The sequence below is a fragment of the Phallusia mammillata genome, chromosome 3 (genome assembly GCF_965637545.1).
Source record: "Phallusia mammillata chromosome 3, kaPhaMamm4.hap1.1, whole genome shotgun sequence".
Taxonomy (NCBI): domain Eukaryota; kingdom Metazoa; phylum Chordata; class Ascidiacea; order Phlebobranchia; family Ascidiidae; genus Phallusia; species Phallusia mammillata.
The window spans coordinates 17,799,969-17,822,405 of record NC_137254.1 but is presented as its reverse complement, the minus strand read 5'-3'; the positions used below and the strand labels follow the sequence as shown (position 1 = coordinate 17,822,405).

Below are 22,437 nucleotides of genomic sequence, written 5' to 3'. Positions count from 1 at the left end.
CCCTCGACTTCTATTCTTCAGATATTAAGTAATGATTTCGATTCTAAATTAAAAAAAAACACCCGCTTTAAGATCAAGGGTGTTCTTGAAATGTGTTGTAATAAAAACGGATTAAATGGATTGTCAGTGACTTTACAGAGGAATTTATGCCGGATACGTTACAACTTGCATGCAAACTAACTCGAAACAGCTAGCAAAACAGGAAATAACGGTTGCTCATTGTGCTGAGGAGACTGGCAACTAATTGCTACCAATCGCGCAACAGTTAACATACAATCCAATATTTTTATTGGAACGAAAAACAGCGATGGATTTTTACATGCAATTTATTTTAAATCTGGCGTTTATTGTAAGTCCTTATATGAGAATATTAGTTTTTAGTCCACCAAAAGCTGGTTTTGACAAAAACGATGTTGGCATTGGTGTTAGAAATCCAATTCGTTTTTTACATAGCAGATTTTCCAGCTGATACAATGTAGACTGAAATCAAGTGTTTTATTCTTAACCTCGCAAATTCTTACTTTTTGTAGAAATTGGAATAATCGGAGTTCTCTCGGTTTGTTCATATTGTTAGTCTTACAAGATATGGATCAAGTATGTGCTCAGGTTGCATTTAATCAACCCGTGCTTAACTCTGAATCTAAAGCAAAAGAACATCTTACCATGGTGAAAAAATGGCTTGTGTAAAAATCGTCATCCCGGTCAGCATCTAAGAGTCATCTGTCTGAATAAGCTGTGTACAATTTCGGAGCAAGAAACAAGATATCAGAGTGATGGAGATTCCTGATAGATTTCTGAAACAAACCGACTATTAATTACAACGGCATATTGAAATATACGTTTTTCAAGCCAATAAATCATTTCATTTTGAGAAATGGGCACATGAACCCCGCGTTTATATTGGGTACATAAAATTCTTGCCTTAATTTGACAGAAACAAACTAAATTAACAAAAACAAGCAAAATAATTTTAATTTGTTTTTTACATACGTGACATATCTAGGAATTCGTACAAACTATAAGCAACCTGAATAATAAGTTTTTTTTCTTTTTTGTGAGTTTTATAGGTTAACGATAATGGCTTTTACACGTAATCAAACTTCTGTGTTATTTAGAAAGTTGCTTCCAGGTTTAACTGGGGAAAGAATGTTTTTGGGGGAAAACTGGTTTCACAAGTTGTGAAAAGTGATGATGACTAAAAGGTTCTTGGCAGAACACTCGACTTCTATTCCACATTTATAAAGTAATAATTTCGATTCTAAATTTTGTTTTAAAACACCCGTTCTACGATTAAAGGTGTTCTTGAAATGTGTAGTAATAAAAACGTAACGGACTAAAAGAATTGCCAGTGACTTTACTGTCGGAGTATTTATGCCGGATACGTTACAACTTAACAGGAAACAACGGTTGCTCAATGTGGTTGGCTGTAACCTGAGGAGACTAACAACTAATTGCTGCCAATAGTTAACATACAATCCAATCCTTATACAGCAACGAAAAACCCCGATACTTTAAACTTATCGTCATCTGATGTTCAATATTATTCCATAAATAAGAATTTGATTCATTGCAAATTTCGCAGCTGATACAATGGAGACTGGAACCAAGCATTTTATTACTAACCTCTTTGATTGTTACTTTCGGTTGGAATTTATATGAACGGAAGTTTCTCGTTTGGCTCATATTGCTCGTCTTTCAAGACGTGGATCAAGTTTGTAATCCATCTGTTGCATCCAATCAACCTGTGCTTCATTCCAAAGGAGGAGTCACCAAACTACAAATTACGGCCCGCGAGGTCATTTCATCCTGTCCTCAGGTGAAAGCAAAAAGCTTGTAGAGGCGTGCTAATTAAGTTAATCATCAAAAGTCCCGCATCGCATATACCATATAAGATTAACCTGTTCAGGCCCATATGCATCCTAGGGATGACTTTGATTTTGTCCCGTTTGACTAACGATTGACTTTGTTGTTTACTTGTGATGGAACGAAGGGGCATTGTGTCCTTTTTTTCGTCCTTATCTGTGTTTTTTGCCCCGCGCAACAGATTGTGCGCTTTTTACGCTTTTGCTGCTGTGTGTTTTGACTATGTTATCAGTTGGCCCAATTCAAACCTACTGTAAGCAGGTTTTTACTCGTCTTGTTCGTACTATACGGTTTAACTTGCGTACGATTCTTTAGCGCTGTTTGTTTTTAGTTACTGATGATGCCTATTATAATAGGTGAATATATATATATATGTAAACATAAAAAAATGGTTTAAGACTTCAGACTTGTAAAAGTTTTCAGTCAGGTATTGTCCCATAGGAAGATTTTTATGTCAACATAATTTTACAATTTAACAGTCGCCCAATCAAACTTTAAGATTGTAAAAATTAAAAACGTGCCCTTTTGCGGCCTCGTGAAAATTGTTTCGCGTGCCCCAGTTTGGTAGAGGCTAAGTTATTGCTTGTACCTTCCGCTTCATTTTCAAATTATCCAGCCCGCGACCACCCATAACTTGTGACCACTGTTCTAAAGTATTAGAACATCTTACCTACGCAAAGAAATAACTGGTGTAAAAGTTGTCATCCAGGTTCGCATCTACAAATCACTGTTCGATGTTGGCTGCGAGACATCTTTCAGTGAAGAGAAAGAACGCAAGATAGGTTGTCCAATTTCATAATAATAATCACAACGAAATCAACCTAAAAACAAAGTTTATTAAGTTGAATATAGTGCCCAACCCTACGTCAGTCTCACTTATTATTTTAAATTACTGCGCTCTTTACGCCATCTATCGGTATTTAGGAAATAATTTCTAGTGTGAGTTCTTTGTTAGTAGTTATACACCATACGGCAGAGCTACTAACACAAGAATTCGTAGTTTGCTAAGTACCGATAGATGGCGCAAAGAGCGCATTTATTTGAAACTAGGATAGATTTGCGGAACAAATTTAACATAAAGTACAAAGTTTTTAGGTTGATTTTACTGTTATTGCTATTATGAAACCTCAGACCAACAATAATGGCCCTAACCGGTAATATTTTTTGGCAAAATTGCATTTAAAATATTTAAGTTCGATACCTCCTGGAAATTAGCAAATCTGGTTATATTCTGAATTCTTACGTTAGTAGCTCAACCAAAACATACTGTAGTACGTAAAATTGTTTTTCTCAGTTACCAGCAATAGTTCCCTACCTGATTTTTTTTATCTTAAGGCTGCGTTGAGTTTGACTTGGTATCATGTTATGCGACATTCATCGAGTTTTTTTGCTGTCATTTATCTAAGTTTGATTCAACATGCCCAAGCCCGTTAATTGTTAGCAAGCTTAGGTCATAGAAATGTTTACCTAATAAGAAAACTGTAATAGTAAGGACTTGAGATTTGTAAACGGTTTAGGCCAATTTGGGTTGTGGTTAGGGTTTGTAATGAAAAAAATATTATCATAACTTGATCCCAAATAAGCAAAACAATTTAGTTTATAATACCACCGCTTCAAATTCGTGCCTAGTTAGAACTTGATTATTTGCCCAGCAAACCAAAACAGGCTTGATCCAAGAAATGAGAAAAGCAGCAGTAGAAATATGCTGGTAAATAGGAAACGAACAAAAGCATGCCCTCTTGTTTAACATGCCCAAAGGTACTAATTAATGATTGCCACAAACGTATTATGTATTTTGATGATATTGCGTATTAAATTACCTGCTACATCACGCTGCCGTTTGTCACTTGCCAAGTCCACACAAAACTTGAAGCAGCAGATTTGCAAAAACTCTGAGATGCAATATGTTCCTTCAATTGTCATATTTTATAAAATTCTAATTTATCTTTAAAAAAGCATCCTAAGATCTAAACAAACCAATGAAAGTTTACAAAGCGAGTTTGTTTTACTAAACCTGCCTTTTAGTACTATACGCCTCAACAGTGAACCCTAATTTTATAACTACAGACGCTTGCACGTTATCGCACTATACAGGAAACAGTTGTAATTTAAAACCAAAGCTCCCAGCCATGGAAGGCTTTAATGCTACTTAGCATCAATTGTATCGCCTTTACAACTTTGCACTATTTTACTGAAGTCTTGGTGAGGCAATGTGGTACGACACGTGCCGTCTTTTGACATTTGGTACGGTACGGTGATACGATACGGTACGATACGGTACGGTACGCTCTCAGTAACGAGGTACGTGGTACGGTCAACGCAATACGTACCGTACCGCACTGCCATCCTTGATTTGAGACCTATTGACAAAAGTTTTTTGACTAATTTGGTTTTGGCCTTTATAATGTGTTGTTAGTTATCAACCGTAACAACTGCTCCTATGGAAAATCTGACCATTAAGAGTGGGATAACTCGAATAAAACATGCTGTTACTTCAAAATCAATTTTGCGTATGACTAGGCCCATGGGCCTGCGCCATACGACACGTTTGCTATTTGCTAAATCTTTTCGGTGAATCCAATCACGAAAGCACAACAACAATCTTTTTGTCTCTTTTTGCGCACTCAAAATGATTTAAATGCCATTTAAATGCTGTCAATGCTAAACTTCAGTATGTCGCGATAAACAAGATGATTTGCCCGATTGCTGCGCTGTTATTTAACGTTTAGATAAAGACGGAGAATGTCCTATCTGACTCAAAAATAAAGAACTCTGAAGACCTGACTGGTAACAACTAGAAAGTAAAACAAGTAAGTGAGTGAGTAAGTGAGTCAGTTAGTCAGTGAGCCGATTTTCGGTTGTTTACAGACTGAAATGTTCCTGTGGAAAAACCTACATAGGAGAAACCAGACGAAACCTTGGAACGCGAGTTCATGAACACCAACAAATCGAAACGTCCGAGGTGTGTCAACACCTTCAGGCCAACAAAGACCATGTAGTGGACTTTGAAAATCCGGAAGTGCTTGGGTCAGGTATCGATTAATGTTACTGGAATCAATTTCCATTCAACGCTATAAACCGGAAATAAACGTTGATTCTAAGTCGGTTCCTTTGAATTTATTTAATACCTAAATAAATTATTGCGTATTTTGATGTGACGTGCTGTCCTACTATTGTTTCTTTGCTTGTAAAGATATTGTATGTTGTAGTTGCTCTGCTCCTGTTTCGTTATACGCACACTCGCAGGTGGCTTACACCTGGCGCACCTTTTTATCTATCGTTTTTTATGCGACGCTTGTTTCGCACCTTTTTATCATTCCTTCTTGCGACTCAAGTGTGTATAAACGGGTATAACTGATTTGGCCTTCAGCATGTCGCCTTTTACGTCTATTTGGGCCGTTAGTTTCACCATTAAACTAATGATTTGTGCGTTAATGTTTTTCATTAATTGTAACAGCATACAAACATAAAATCAAAAGATAATGGTTTAAAACTTTAAATTAATTCTGTGACACACTTGTTAATTGTGCTTGAAGTGTAGTAAAACAAGTGCCCAGAATGATTATATAGTTTATCCTAAAAGCATAATTTTAAATTTTCTTTTAATCTATCTACAGGTCACTTTCTAATGATCGATATTTTACCTTTTCGATAACATTTAACTCTCGGTAAAGGCGATCTGAAAAAGTTCGGTCCGCTTGCTGTCGGTAATTCTCTGTGGCGTCAATTGTGATGTATAAACAAAGGTCAGAAACTTGGCCGAATGATCCGGGGCACCGAAACCTGGACTTAAAAACTAATCGGAATTCATTCTCGGAAGAATGCTGGGTTCGAATCCCGCAAGTGCAAACAATTGACTCCGGGTGCATATCAATTCCAGCCGCAACTGTGGTTTTGGTTTTAGTCAGAAGCTATACGCAATATTTGATTGGCACCTGGCTGCCTTCGCTGTTTATATCGAGTAAAAAAAACTAACTTGTTTCCTCTGCGGCAAAAACTAACTTGTTTCCTGCAAAAATTTCTGTGTAAAGTTTGGACAAAAATACAAAAGACATCAACATTGTCGCAACACCTATCGCATGTCAAGGACATTGTAGTTTAAGGAAATGCGTGTACAAAGAGGAAACTAACATCTGTGGAACTATGTAACTAGCCTTAACAGATTACATCGAAAGGTAAAAATCGTACTTCTATTCCAAGTACAAATACAGTTATCAAACTTTGGATAATGTACACTTGTGTTATTCCTACCCCGACTAATAAGCGCAATGGACTTTGTTCCTGCGTACCGACTGACCTCTTCCCTCATGCATGTTCAAAAAGCAATCTAACTTTTCAAATCAGTGTATTTTTATTCGGTATCAGCAAGAACCGCAGTGCTAAACCATCCTGTAAATTTTCTGGTATAATGCTAGCGCTTCATCGGAAACATACGACAACGCTTTCTGCTTAACCCATTTCGACGGCTACATTTAACCATTCCAACCACGTTGCAAGACGGTATATAAGCGTTACACGATGTGCGCAACAATGTGCGAATCTTTTATTCAAAAATGCCGGAAGCGTAAATATGAACGTCACAATCTAAGAACTTTTTGCAAAACTGTGAATGTTGATCAGAGTTGATGAGCAAAATTATTAAACTTACTGTTCATTAAAGTCTTCATCTACCAAGCAACGACCTGGGAGATTCTAATTTTAAGTTTAAAGTATAAGTATTGGTTAAGTTTGTCGAGCTCTTCTGGCAAATATAATTTTATTCCGACGTTTCGACGTCCTATACAGGTCGTCTTCATCAGGGTAAATAACACTAAATGCGAATAGTACAGTGCACGATAAAATTACATTTGCCAGAAGAGCTCTACAAACTTGATACTATGCCTGGTAGCAATAGCTTATGTAAGTATTGGTCGTTGTTCGCATCTGCATATTTTCGAAAAAATGTGTATACATTGTACAAATAATCGCCGTAAGCTCCGTTGCGTTTTGAGCCCCATGACATATAGCGAATTATTACTCAAAACAACATCAAAGTAGCAAAAAAAGATTAATTTTAAAACAGCAAATCGCAAAATTGCGGCTATACTTAGTTGTACTATGCTGCTGAATTGCAGTCTGTTTTGGGCGTCAGTTTAGTAAGGAAGGAAGTAGGCTACATCCTGCAGCGACAAGTACATCTCCCAATAATAGCTGATCGTTTCCCCTCTTATATTGCTGGCTTTCCAGACACTTATACCGTTTACACTGTTTCCTAAACAATTTAAAATATTAAATTAACAAACCGAAATACAAGTGCAGAATGGTGGAGTGCAGTTTCAGCAAGGACACGCACCTATTCGCCTCACATTTACCCCAGATCGAGGTATTGTTTTATGAATTTGTCAGTTATTTTTAAAATATTAAGGAAGCAAAGGTAAAATCAAGAATTTTGGGCGCGGTTCTTAATGGTCCAATACTATGAACAAAATGTGTTGAATTTTTTGTTCTTGTTGTTTATTTTACTTTCTTTATGGTCGATCACATTATGTCTTTGTGTTATTGCAATACCACGCTAAATTATGTAGCCGTTAAAGCACAGGTGTGACGCGAGTTTACTAATACAAGAGGTTATGTAAGTTCCTTAAAGGTACTGTTACTCTCACAAGTTAGGAACGCAACAGGTTTGTGGCATAAAGTTTTAATAGTTTTGAACAATGTTTTTATGTTCTTGTCTGATACAGAATTCTTTAAAATCGGACAGTAACGTTGTGCTCTTTTCTCGCGTTCTCTCTTTGGTCTTGTTTGTGGTGAGGTGGTTATTCATTCCATTTTGGACTTCGTAAAAAATCAGCGAACTCTCATTAGCGACTTTAAATGCGACACCGTGCCTGGGACGAGAACTGTCTAAAGCAGGGGTCGGTAACCTTTTTTGCACGGCGGACCGTTTTTGAACCTAAAATTTTATCGCGGACCGGTCTTCAAAAAACTACAAATATTCAGCAATAAAAACGCATAAATTAGTTTATCCATTCCCGGGATATATAGGCAAAATGTTTTATAGCATTTAACCTGAAAATTTGTACGGCCCGGTAACAAACTCCTCGCGGACCGGTACCGGGCCGCGGACCGGCGGTTGCCGACCACTGGTCTAAAGCACAGATTCCGTCCTTTCGGTTAACAGTACAGGCCATGCCGTTTTGTGTTGGTCGTATCAATCGCCCTTGCTTATTGACATCCACAGGAAATAAAATCGTGTGGAAACGCTGATTGGATGAAGCATTACGCTGTTCGGATCGCAGTCAACCACTGTACAGTAGTGTCGCAATAAACATCAGCAATAGTCTCGTAGTAGAAAACCAAGTACTGTACGTGCAACGAATAACAAATAAAGATGGTTTACAGCAGAGGAGTCGAACTTAAACGTTGATGTGGCAATTAATTTTTACTGATTTCGTTTTTAAATAAAAAAGTGCATATATTTTGTTAAAAACTAAAACTTGTTCTTCCATAACTTTGTTCATTGGGTGTTGCACGATGTATATCAGGACAACTAGCGATTTTAGATCGACATTCTTGCACTTTTTTGCCGAACTGAAAATGATAACAACAGGGTGGTATAAACACATATTGCGCGAAAGCGGTGTATATTCTCTGCAGTATCGGAAGCCATTTGTAGCCCGCTATACACGCAGCTTGTTTTCGTCTTGAGAAAAGAAAACGTTTTTTGACATGTTACCGCTGTGCTGTAGACATTTTGCAAAAAATAGCCCTACAATAGTAGGAACTGTGTCCCCACCTCATAAAGATTGATGGAAATATACAAATAGCACTTGGATCCAGTTTTTGTTAATGATTGTTTGCTGCTGCATTGTTTTGTGTTATTTCAGGTGCGTATAACACATTGCTTAAGTAGTTTTTGTTCAATATAGTGTCGTTATTAAGTAAAAATGGAGTCGCCCAATTCTGAGAAACATTTGGTCTGGTTCAACGAATACACTGGCATGCATTACGGTGCTCACTACCTCCAAAAACGTTGGAAAAAATTTATTTCTGTCGAAAATTTTGAATGTGTCGCAAAACTTTCGAAGTTGACTATTGACGCTGTTGATGAGGTAATTAGAATATTACATTATCGATGTTTTAACTTAGATTTTGCCTTTTATTTTTCTCAGGCGTGCACCAACACAAGAGCTCTGGATATTGGTTGTTGTGTTGGTGGTGTGACTTTCAAACTGGCAGCAAAATTTAAAAACGTTATTGGCGTCGATTGTTCCCAAAAATTTATACAATTTTGCGACAAACTGAAGAAAAATGGAAAAACGACAATCTATTCATGTGAAGAGGGTGATCTGGTAACGGAAATGATGGCCGAAATACCAGAATCAATTGTAAGTCTTTGTTTTTAGTCAGAACGTGATATTCTTCACCCAGTAACCTTTTACAAGAAAATCGTTTTTTCTTCAAAGAAAATGTGTTTTATTTTAAGTAATTATTATGGACGATAAGTAGAGAATACTTTATCCAGCAATAGTTTGTCTAGTTTACTTTAGTTTAATTACTTATTTACCCAGCTAAAACAGACCTGGTGTACTTTTAAGTTATTATTAGATTGACAATTAATAAGAAGGTTTATTGGTCGTACAGTCTACATAGACAAAAAAAAATTACATGGTTCCTTTAGGATCGAAGCAGGTGTAGTTTCTTAGTGAGAGATGTAAATGATTTGCCCCGTGGTATTGGAACATTCGGTTGTGTGGTGGCAAGCAACGTTCTTGATAGTCTTGAAAATCCATTACAAGTATTAAAGATGCTCCCTAGTCTTCTGGATGATCACGGTATTTGTGTGATTGCTTGTCACCACTATTTCTTGGAAGATTTTACACCAAAGGTAATGTGAATTTATCTTTACAAATGACTAACTCATTGATGTTACTTCCAAACTTGCAGATTAATAAGGGGCCCAAATTTGCTTTACACCCTTTGACTGAGCACACAGCAAGGAAAGTTTAAGTTTAGTCAAATTATCCGCCAGTGGTGTCCAATCATTTTGATTGCAGCGTGTGCGATTTGCAAATGATTTTTAATGTGTGTGTGTTCTAACCGTTTGCAAAATTCTTAATGTGTGTGTTCTAATACATTTTACGGACATTTACTCACCAAAAACTAACTTTGCCTCAAGATAAACTTTAGCAACATTTGTCTTGTAAATCTGTTCTGTAAAAATGTGAAGAAAGGTATTATTGCGTAAACACAATATTATTTGTGACGCTTAATGAATCCCACTAGCTAAAGCAAACGTTTTGATACCTTTCCCAAATAAAATGTGGTTTAAATAAGGATTGTTGGTAGCATTTGTTGTCGGTTGGTCCGGTAATTGGTCGTTATTTATAGAAGTTTAATTTAATTTCTTGTGAGATAAAAACTGTCTAAGGATTTGTGAATGCCCATGTTGTTTTGGGTGTTTTTTTTGCTAAGCAGCTCTTTTGCACAACAAAATAAACTTATACTTTAACAAATGTAGGAGAACTGGCTTGGTGGTTACCTTAACGAAGACGGCCAAGCGGTTACAGCATCAAACAAAATAAAGGAGGTTCTGTGCAAGGAAATGAAACTAGTTGAAACAGCTGAAATTCCGTTTCTAGTGCAAGTTCGATCTCGTTTACTTCATTTGTACATTTCAGAAGTTCAAGTCTGGAAGAAGTTACCAAATGTTTAAGCTTAAAGATAAGACACTGTGACCGAGAAAATATATCACTTTTTTGTTTTCAGTTCCAAAATTTGCTAATTCTTTTTAGGAAATTGGTATTCAATGGTTTCGTTTAAGTAACGGAAACAGTAAAATCTGCCATTGATAGCAAACTAACTAAATCCAATTGCTAAATTGTCAGTCATGGTATATGTTCCGTTTTATAAGTGAAACAACTATTTTGCTTTTTTTTATTTAACATCTCTTTCGTTCGTCTCAATAACTCTCCATTCCGTTATCCCAATAAGTGGCTGTCTTTCACCAATATTTTAAACCGGCTTACTGTTTACCCGCTTTGTGTAGGGGCTCGTTTACAAATGTGTAAGTTCGATTTTTCCTTCGTAGGCTACATCGATCTACAAACGTTTGGTGTACTTTCGTTTGTAAACCAACGCAAACTACAATGTCAGTAAGCTGGACTGATACAACCGATTTTTCACACAAAGTATTCCAGACTAAACTTAAAATTACAAAACATCTGTTGGATTACTGATACAGCTTGATTGTCGTGGCAAAACACAAATAAAAGTGCGAAAGCAAACACAGCATACCTTGTTTATCAACATAATTTTTTATAGCCGAAGTTTTCGGTTGTGTAGCAATAAATTGTAGAGCTCACTCAAATTTTGGCAGTCGATACTATTTAGTCATTTAGAATGTAGATAATACAATAATTCAACAATACCTTCTATACATAGGACCCACTGGTTGATTATTTCTATGATATTACACTTAAGTGAGAGCTACTTACGCAAGAACTCTCTGTAGCAATGTTTGCCGTCGATGGCGCACCCAAATATTTCAAAGGAACGAGGCCGAATGGTCGGGCGCGTCTGACCCATATACAAAAATGAAAAAACCTGATCGGGATTCGTGTATCCTGGGTTCGGGAGTGTCCTGGGTTCGAACCCCGTGAAAAAAATCTCACGATTTACGGCAATTGGGTTGGTTTGCGGTTTCATGATAATAATAACAAAATATCAACCTAAAAACCCAGTTCTTTGTGTTAATAGTAGTTCTTAATCCCATCCCAGTCTCGCAGTTAATTTAAATAACTGCGCTCTTTGTGCGTCATCTGTCGGTATTTAGCAAACATTTTCTACATCCGAAAACTGCTGCTTTAAAGACCGTCGTTGGTGATTGTAGATTCAATCTCCTCTTATTTCCTACAAACTTTTTAGGCAGAACTTTTCATGCTGTAAATTGTGAAATTATTCACCATTTTTCAGCGAAGACTCTTATTTGGATAAAACTATCTTGCAAATTGATATAAAACATATCTTGCATCCCCAGCTATTGGTAACACTGGGCCTGAAGCAAAAGAATGTGCCGACTGTTGGTCGAAGATTACCTCAAAAACCAGATCAATTGCGTAAAACAAGAGAATAAATCCTACAAAATATTTGTTGTACTTTTGGCAGTCTCCAGGTGTTTTCAAATATTCGCAAACGTTTTGGTTCAAATTCACCCTGACCTGTTTTAAGTTTGCTCAGTTACTAACAATGTTGTAAGGTTTGTACGATATCTTTGTACAACATTTCTTATAAACGAGGCAGAAAAAGGCGCCGTTGTTGTTTGCACAAATAGGTTAAGAATCATTTGTTATGCATAAGAAGTCGTGAAGGAATTGAGACGACCAGCAGGGGCGGTAGAGGCAACGAAACACGGTGTTGGTTCTTTTCTGTATCGCCTAAGAGATTTGGGACGAATAATTATAAATATACTGATAAAAAATCTCTGCTGGACAACATAGTATAATATCTTAAACAAAATTAAACTTCTACCTGCAAAATGTACTCATGAAATTAAATCTACACGTGTTTTTTGTTGATTTAACTCCAAACTAAAAGGCAATTGGCTTTTCATGCTTAAGTTTGAATAAAGCAGACTTGATTCAGGCCTTACTTCACACTCGGCAAATATGTTTGATTAAGTATCCCAACCAGGTTTTCAGGGCATTGTTTATACTTTATCATAGTAAGCTAGTCAAACGCAAAACAGTGTGCATTCAACGTTCCTCGTGTTTTGTTAGGACAAAATCGGTTGATTAATCATTTTATTAAAAAAATTGAGGTCGGTTGTAAACTAATTTCTTTTCAGTTGCGGATTCAGTGGGGGCAATCGCGTCTTCTAAAATATGCTGTGGTGCAAAAAAAGCTGCTAAAGTGTCAGAAACAGGGATATAATAGACGTGTTTATCACATTATTGTGTTATTCGTCGTACATATCTCTTTTTTATTGTTATAATGACGTTATTACAGTCTTGTCACGGTATGTCTTTGAACTGGTATAACTATCTTCCAGAAATAGGGGCAATATTGGGTGTTACATGTTCTTTGACTTTATTTAAACATAGGCAATTGCTCAGTTGAGTGTTCAATTGTAGTACAAGTGGGATCCGCCTTTTCCAAATTTTACCCCTGCCAGATTTTGATGGCAAAGCACTGTCACCTTTACGAACCTATTTTAAAAACCTGACGTTTTAAAAAGCCCGACATAAAACTCACCAGAAAACTCGTTTGTGTTTGAAACAGCCACACAGGGCGCACCATCTGGGCAATTATTTCATATCACACCTCGACCCATCAGCTTTTTTTTCAACAATTGTTTAATAACAAGGGGAAAGAAAATCATGTGATAACCATTTACTTAAAACGTTGCACCAGCATTTCTTTCAAGGGGCATGTTTGGAAGCAAGGCATGTCTTAATTCTTGAGGTGGCATTAGCACATTCAGCATTATTCACCCTGATGAAGGCGACCTGTATAGAACGTCGAAACGTCGGAATAAAAATACATTTGCCAGAAGAGCTCTATAAACTTGATATTATGCCTGGCAGCAATACCTTGTGCAAAATGTTGTCTTGTCGCCATGGAAACCATTGTTAAACCACCTTGATATGGTTTTGCGCCTGACAATTCGGTTTTGCGGCTGACAACAAATGAAGTCAACTTTGTGCGAATTTAATTAACCAAACGCAGTAGGGTGTTGGACTTTTTAGTTTCTCGTAACTGCATCATTTTCATTTTACCATTACTTTAAACGTGTATACCATACATCGCTTCCCCAAAAGCTATCGTTTTTCCATGGACCTTAATCTCCCAGCCCTTTCACAAATAAAACTAGAATAAAGCCCGAAAATAAGTTTGTTTTACCAAGAGAAAATTTCGACGCAAATGTGGCAAAATGTAAAGTCAATTCGGAATCAAGCCTGTTTTGAAAATGTGTGATTGACACTGACGTTTGGGAAACGCCAGAAACGATCACGAGCAATCCGTTATTGTCTTTATGATTTATATTGTTCTGGTGGAATTTCAAAGGATTCAATGTATTTATAACCGCGCATGCAGAATATGGAAATGTGTGATTGACGTTACCGCATGCAAAACGACAAAACACATTTTTTACAAATATTAAATGATGAAATTTGTTATTCAACGTACTTACATTATTTTTAAAGCTGTTTGGAGAGGATTTAGAGGATGCTGAGTTCATTTTTACTTATGCCTCTTTTCGATTCACTTTTACAAAATCAACTCTTGCTTTTGTGGTTACTAGTGGCAGCATTTTTTTAATTGCTCAATTAATTTCATATGAAAAATGACCAATTTGAACCACTGCAAAAAACTAGCTGTTTACGTTTTGCAGGATACTGTGTAGCCACATTGAATTTAAAACCACCATCCAAGTCTTCAAAATGCTTAAAGATATTGTAGTTCTGCTGGCAGTCATAGTCTTGTGTAGTAAGTTATTTTTTGTTGGATTTAAACTATAGAACTAATACGTGTTGTAAGTAAAAGGGTTATAATCGGTATCCACACTGGTTTCACTTCTCACTACGTATTTAAATACTTAATTTATTTTAAATACGTTCCAGGCGGATGTAGATTTGCAAGCAAGTGTTGTGATCGCAGTGATTGCGGAAAAGGTTGGTCTTAAATTGGATTTGTAAAAATATTTGATTTTAATCATTCCATCTACCTGCAGAAAAGCTTGTTTTAAATCAAGCAAACAAGGAGGTTAGCAAGATAAATATCCAGGCCAATAGAGGTAAAACATGTAGCAGAGAAAATACGTTTTGTTGCACAGAATTTGTGAAAATCAGAAATGTAATAAAAATGCGATAACAAACATTACCGATATCTTGCAGATAATAAGTTCTTCAAATTTTTTGAAAAGCGATTGTAAATTAATCTTTTGAAAAATAATAAAAAAATTCCACACCTAATATACCAAACGTTTTTCAGATTCTTTGTGCAAGTTGGGACTGAAGACACATTATATTCTTGACAGTGCTATAACAGCGTCGTCTCATTGTTTAGACGATGAACATAGCCCAAAGTGGGGAAGACTTGATCAAGCGTTTATTCCCCATGTTTCGGTTGGATCGTGGGCAGCAGCAGGTCAGTAAAATCAGACGATAGTTGATATTTAGTTTTAAACTGACTACATCTACATCTAAATTTTGGAAACTAAATTTTATAAAATGTCGTAACTGACTAATTATCGTAAAAATGGTCCAGCTGGATCCAATACAGGGCGTTTATAAATCGGATTTGTGTGAAAGTGAACACTAACCATGTGCTTAAATAAATACATAAATATAATAGTAGGTAAACTGTTTTTTTTGTTTTTGTTGGTAAACTGTCGGAGATAGTAATTGGGATACAGAAAATTAAAACGTTTATGTCAAAATAATCGTGTAAAGTTTCAGAAAGATAGTTTTTTTTTAAATCATCCTTTGAGGGTTTTTTATTTTAAATAATGGTTTGCCATGCGTAGGGATGCACCCAACCATATGTAACCTTTAACAATTAACGCTTTGTTGTTCATACTTCAATCATACATTGTGCTTGAAAATATTCTTTTGTGACATCATCGATATTGCTTCTGATACGCAGCTAATGGTAATGAATGGATTCAAGTAACCTTAGAAAATGCTACAACAATTACCGGGGTCATTACCCAGGGACGTGCTAATGCTGAACAGTGGGTAACAGAATTCAAAATCTCGTATTTCGATTCTGATCGCACTTGGAAAAATGTGACCGACACTTCAGGAACGACGAAAGTAAGAAGAAAACTAATGTTTTTTAACAACATATTCAGACTGTTTGGATTTTGCTTGATTGATATACGTTCGGCCTTATCTACTCAACACTCCGTTAAAAGTTCGGGTAAATAATACAGAATTGCATTGTTTTATCGGCAAAGCCGTAGAAACCTGTATTTGACAGTATTTCGAATTAAGTTTATTGAATTTTTTCCACAGCTGTTTAGTGGCAACTGGGACCAGAAAAGCCCGGTTACCAACATGTTTCATCAACCAATTATCGCCCACAAACTCCGAATTTACCCCACCAAGTGGCACAACCTTATTTCACTGCGCCACGAATACTTGACATGTTAACCGTTTTTCGGAATGGATCGTCATTTTGAAAACCAAAAGGCATTTAGTTTTTATCAGTTATTGATTTACACGTAATTCACATTCATTACATGTCGTTTTATGACGGCAACAATTTAGTCTTTTTCGACGTATTGTTCAATTACAATAAACACTTCATGCAATTGTGTGTCACCGATTTTAGTCAAATAATACTCACAGCATATCTAATGCAAGGTTTTTTGCACAAAGCGAAGATAGATACTTAAGTGGTATTTAGAAGATCGAAAAATAACCGATGGTCTAATCTAAAATATATTAGTAAGCGTGTGATATGTTACGTCTTATAAAGTTTGACACAACTCACTCAAACTTTCTGTTGCTATTTACAAACGATAGTGTATTATTGCATTAACAACATAAGTATTTGGATCTAACATTAGCGTGATCAAACTTGCGCCCTGTATATGATTTCGAGTGACAGCTTAATACGCAGAGTGATTGTATGTGAAGAACGCACGCAGGCTTAATAATCAAGTATTTCCCAAATACATGCGCGATAATGGCGAAGGTACGAAATTCCCTCATTAAACATTTTGAATGTATTAAGGCGATTTGCACATCGACTCGCTGGGCCGGGGCCAGAGTGCAAAACCTTTACGCTGTGAAAACCGCATTGCAGATTCTTTTTTCACCAAAGGCCGCCAAGTGTTTGCTTATACTTGTTCAAATTACTTTTATTCTTTTAGTTTCAAAAGACTTTTATTTTTTTAGCTCCAAAAGTGGATGTAATAAATAACAAAAAACTCATTAAATATATTCAGAAACTTGCTTTAGGGCAGGGGTTCCCAACCTTTTTGCGATCTCGTACCACTTGGACGCTCTGTAATGCACCACTTCTTGCAGAACAACCAACTTAATCTAATCATATTTTATTCAGAAGAATAATATTGACCAACTAAAATAAAACTAAAGCACCACACTAAATTTAATGAGATTTTTGTTGCGGTCTAAATTTGAAAACAGAGCATCGAAAGTATTTTCCGGGCGCACCTAGTTTTTGTGAAAAAAACGGAAGCTACTCGCGTATCACCTGAAAAACCTTTGCGTACCACAGGTTGGAAACCCCTGCTTTAGGGCGACTGAATCTTTTCGTTCCATCAGGATGCTATCCCTGCGTGCATGTGGCAACCATTTATAACCACAAAACCGGCATGGTTAAATGTAAAGAATGTTTTACAAACCTCGATTTGGAGATTTAAGATCTTCCAACATCTCACATGTAGAAGGACAAAAGTTGACGTGTTTATCACAGCGTCGTGTTGTTTGTCTCAGACATCGCATTTTTATTGTTAGAACGACATTATTATTGTCTCGCCGCCTGCTAGAAATAGGGCAACAGTGAGTGTTATAAAATTATGTTCTTTGACGTCATGCAAATATGGGCAATTGCCCAGTTCAGTGATCAATTGTTGTATATGTGAAACCGCCCGTTTGTTGTTTTACCCTTTAAAAGATTTTAATGACAAAACTCATGTTTATTATTATCACTTTACTTTGCAAACCTGGCAACGTATTACGTACTTACATTTGCACCCCAAAGCAAATTCAATTTACTAAGCTCACATGGAAAGTCTTACAACGCATGATGAAATGTGATGACACGTTTCTATGAACGATAGATCTGCCACCTTGCATTTGCTATTTACCTCATGTTAATATTGGATATGTAACTGAAACTGTTAACTTTTACTCATAAATATTTTACTTTATAATGGTATTTACCACATGTGCTTGAAGATAATTTTTCAAAGAACAACTTCCGTTTGTACCGAAATATTTTGTCGAAGTAAAAAAATGCATTTGCAAACTTATCCACGCGTATATATTTACTTTCATGCTTCTTTTTCATTTTTGTGTTGCTGGTATTAATTGGGGTGTGCAGTGTGAATAGTATAAAATAGGGGTTTCGAACCTATGAGTAGAAATGCGAGGTCTCATACAGCGACAAACTAATTCGAAGACTGATTTTGTGACGACCCAAAACGTCCATACAATCACGCGGCCAACTAAAATTTATTCGTTTTTTATTTGAGACTTTAATACACGATACTTTTCAGCATTTTGGATCCGTGCATGTGATACAAATGAAGGCTCTGTTTGAATTTATTTACCAGTTTTATCATTACATGCAAAAGTACATTAGGCTGATATGAGAAGTGTGACCGTGGTGGATGATAACTTTCACCCATGACTGCTGAATAATGGCGCTTGCCATGTTTACTTGAAATACACAAACACTTATTTTGCAGAGAACAACTTGCTTACATTGTTTACTCAGGTCCATGGTGAAAGTAACAGGTCCATGGTGAAAGTTTCAATACTTGGAAGACATTAGTCTTGTCGCCATGGAAACGCTTGGTCAACTGGCTTGATATGGTTTTGCGCCTGACAATTCGGTTTTGCGTAAGACAACAAATGACGAAACCTTTACCGCGAATTGAATTTGGTTAACACAGCAGAGGGTTGAACTTTATTGTTTTACGTAACAACATCATTTTCTATGTTACCATTACTTTATCCCTGTAACGTAGTTAGATTTTTCACACATAAGAACAGTTGCGCTTTCCCCAAAGCTGTCGTTTTTTCTATTGATCTTGACCTCCAAGTTCCAAGTCGTGAGCGGGTCCGAAATCGGGCCCCAAACCAGACATTTTACAAAAAAAACTGGAATAGGGCCCGAAAATAGATTTGTTTACCAAACGGAAATTTCGACACAAATTTGGCACAGTGTAACGTAAAGTCCGAATCAAGCCTATATTAAAAATGTGTGATTGACACTGACGTTTGGGAAATACAAGAACGAAATATCACGAGCCATTCTGCAATGTCTGTTATTGTCTTCATAATTTATACTGTTCTCGTGCAATTTCGGTAGATTCCAGTGTATTTATAACTGCGCATGTTGGATATGGAAATGTATGATTGACAATACCGCTTGCAAAACGACAAAAACATATTTTTTTCACAACCAATTAATGATGAAATTTATTATTCAAAGTACTGAATAAATTAAAACGCAATTTCGGCAAACTCCATCATTTTTAAGCTGTTTGAATAATACGTCGAAAATGAATAACTGTTGCCTTCATAAAACGACATTTGATAATGGTGAATTACGTGTAAATCAATAACTGATGAAAACTAAATGCCATTTTTTTTCAAAATGACGATCCATTCCACAAACCGATTTAGCATGTCAACTATTCGTGGCGCAATGAGATATGGTTGTGCCACTTGGTGGGGTAAATTCGGAGTTTGTGGGAGATAATTGGTTGATGAAACATGTCTGGCTTTATTCAAATTCACTCTGACCCATTTTAAGTTTGTTCTGTCACTGAATATGGTTGTAAGGTGTGTATCATATCTTTGTGCGACAATTGTAGTAAACGAGAATAAAAAGCGCCATTGTTGAGTGGTTAAGAATCATTTGTTAATCATTTGCATGCAAAGTTGTAAAGGAGTTAAGACGACCAGCGGGGGCGGTAGAGGCACTGAAGTACTGTTGCTTTTCTTCTGTATCGCCTGAGAGATTTGGGAAACTTAAGGTTGACAAATAATCGTAAATACACTGATAAAATCTCTGCTGGAATAACACAACATCGTATAATATCCCAAACACAAATAAACTTCTATCTGCAAACTGTACTCATGAAATTAAATCTACGCGTGTTTATCGGCAATTAAACGATTGACTTTACATGCCTAATTTTGAATAAAGCAGACACTCGGCAAATTTTTTATCTTTTCCTTGTTGATAACATTACAACGTATGTTTCGTACTTACATTTGCCAGTCCCCCCCCCCCCCCCCACAAAAAAAGAAAAAAACATGTTCAATTTACCCCCAGTTGGGAAACTAAAGATGTTCAAACTCAAGAAAATCAACAAAACTTAAGCAACATCAAAAATATTAAAAACAAACAAAATGCCAGTCAAATGACGTTAAAAGGGCTCTGGAACGATAACAACGTCGTGACTGTTTTTGGTCATGGAAGTTGTGCGTTGATTTTTCAACGAATCAAAGTCAAATGCTGAATAAAACTCGTCAGAAAACTCGTTTTTAGTCGAAACCGCCCCCTACCTCGACCAATCAGACCGCCACATTTGATCACGTGACATTATTTGATAAACGAATTAAATGCGAAATTCGAACGTTCATAAAATGTTCAGCTTGAAATGTTTTTGTGACCTGTTTACCATAAACTACTTTGAGTGCCGTAATTCCTAGGGTGGTGTTGTTTTGCAAGCCTAAAAAATAACCCGTCATTACGCTCACATGGGAAGTCTTGCTACGTATGATGGAATATAGTGACACATTGTTATGAACGATAGTTATGTTACAATGCCTTTTAACGTAAAGCTGTCACCTTGCATTTGCTATTTACCTCATGTTAATATGAATATGTAACTGTTAACTTTTGCTCATAATTTTTCACTAAACAACATTCGTTTGTACAGAAACAACAATATATAGCAGCATAACAAAGTATTGCTCATCCAGCAGTTTTTATTATAAATAATCGACGTTTCGACGATGAAGGCGTCTTGTATAGGACGTCGAAACGTCGATTATTTATAATAAAAACTGCTGGATGAGCAATACTTTGTTATACAGTATGCCTGGCAGCAATAGCCTATTTCATATAGCAGCATGTTGTTGTGGAAGTAAAAAAAAACAACTAAAAGTTACTCGTTTTTTATTTGTGACGTTAATACACGATAAGTTTCAGTATTTTGGATCTTTGCAGGTGACTCAAATGAAGGCTCTGTTTAATTTTGTTTACCAGTTTTATTACCACATTAAAAAGTGGCAAAATTTACTGCATGATTCCCTCCACGAATTGCTTATGTGGATTTGTTAAGGGTCTTTCATAAGTTTTCTCTTAAACAAGTATTTAAAGACAAGGGGAAAAAACATGCGATAACCATTCGTTGCACCAGCTTTTCTCTCAAGGGCACGGTTTGAAAACAATGCATGTCTTATTTCTTGCAGTGGCAGTTTTGCGTTGCTTGCAAGCGGTATAACTGGTGTCGTTCTACAAGCGAATGAAATATCGAATTGCTACGCTCTCATCGAAGTCGTGTCAGTCATATTCGTATACAATGACGTATTCACGTTAATGATGTCGCACCTCATGTTAATACGAGAAGTGTGATTGTGCCTGATAGTTTTTACCCATAACAGTTAAATGATGGTGCTTACCATATTTACTTACCAACACTTATCTTGCACGAGAATAACTTGCTTATATTGTTCACACAACTGTGAATCGGAGTCAAGGGGTGCCCGGTGACAGTTTTCGTCAAACCATAAAAAAACAAGAGAACACTCTGACCATTAGGTTTTGCGCATGACAACAAATGACGAAACCTTTGCCGCGAATTTAATTTGGTAAACACAGCAAGGGGTTGAGCTTTATTGTTTTACATAACAGCATCATTTCCATTTTGCCATTACTTTATCCCTGTACACCATCACTGTACTTAGATTTTTCACATGTTAGATCAGTTTCGCTTTCCCAAAGGATGTCGTGTTTTCCCAATGATCTTGACCTCCAAGTGGTAAGCGCATAGGCGCCGAGTAGGCGGTTGCGGGGTGGCGCCGCCACCTTGAGTTTTTGAAGCACGGTGGGCATATTTCCAAAATGTAATCTATTTCGCATATGGGGCTTTTTTAACCAATCACAGGTATCGTTTTCACCGCCGCTTCGTCAGTCCAAACCAATCAGAGAACACTTTGCCTTTGACCAATCACAGGACACGATGCGTGACAACCATGCAATCAACTCATTTTAAATTTTAAGTTCCGTTTCGCAGGTGTAGCTTTTTCATTAGCATTGCTTAGAGTTATGCCAGTTTAAGCATATGTATGTAGTTTTAATGGTAATAGCATTGTTTATAGTGATGCCAGTGTAAGCGTACTATGCGTGTAGTTTTAATAGTAATGGTAATTAAATTAAAAAAAACTGAACTTTAGTTGTTGTGTAGGCAAAACCATAGACCTTTAAAGTTGCAGCTAAAACTCAAAAAATAGAAGCACAACATTTCGTAGAAGCACTTGCTGGATTGGTAGTAACAAAAGAAAGAACCGAAATGTTTTTTGGAGGAAAAAACTTCAGCAGAAGAATAGTCAAATTGGCTTGGATAGAGTGGACAGTCTTTCTGCAGATGTGAAATCTCTGATACAAGCTGGAATTCCAAGTTGTCTTTGTACCAGCAAAAATTTATCCAAATTTTACCTTGAATTTTTGTCAAAAAATTGGTTTGGTCAACCAATCTGACGACTGGGGGTTGGTCCAAATTTTGACCGTGTATCAAGCCAAATTGGGGACAGCTATGTCAATGAAGTTAATTATTTGAGCCCTAATTTATACCGATTTAATTTCCAATAAATGTGTATC

At 36.5% G+C, this 22,437-nt stretch overlaps 2 protein-coding genes across 3 annotated transcripts; both read left to right on the top strand.

The window, feature by feature from the left end:
- The first annotated feature begins 3,797 nt into the window (after positions 1-3,797).
- Positions 3,798-11,134, top strand: LOC145217640 (uncharacterized). Its single transcript, XM_080084941.1, has 4 exons — positions 3,798-8,954; positions 9,015-9,230; positions 9,524-9,730; positions 10,364-11,134. Exons 1-4 carry the CDS (start codon positions 8,790-8,792, stop codon positions 10,556-10,558), a joined length of 783 nt encoding a protein of 260 aa, XP_079941067.1. The 5' UTR covers positions 3,798-8,789; the 3' UTR covers positions 10,559-11,134.
- A 3,024-nt stretch (positions 11,135-14,158) lies between these two features.
- On the top strand, positions 14,159-16,159 carry LOC145218710 (lactadherin-like). Of its 2 annotated transcripts, XM_080086117.1 has the most exons (6): positions 14,160-14,331; positions 14,466-14,516; positions 14,576-14,638; positions 14,836-14,991; positions 15,490-15,659; positions 15,861-16,159. In XM_080086117.1, the coding sequence occupies exons 1-6, from the start codon at positions 14,286-14,288 to the stop codon at positions 15,996-15,998; spliced, it is 624 nt and encodes a 207-aa protein (XP_079942243.1). In that variant the 5' UTR covers positions 14,160-14,285; the 3' UTR covers positions 15,999-16,159. The 2 variants fall into 2 exon arrangements, with proteins under 2 accessions (XP_079942244.1, XP_079942243.1); XM_080086118.1 differs by lacking the exon at positions 14,576-14,638 and having other exon boundaries at positions 14,159-14,331.
- The last annotated feature ends 6,278 nt before the right edge of the window (positions 16,160-22,437 follow it).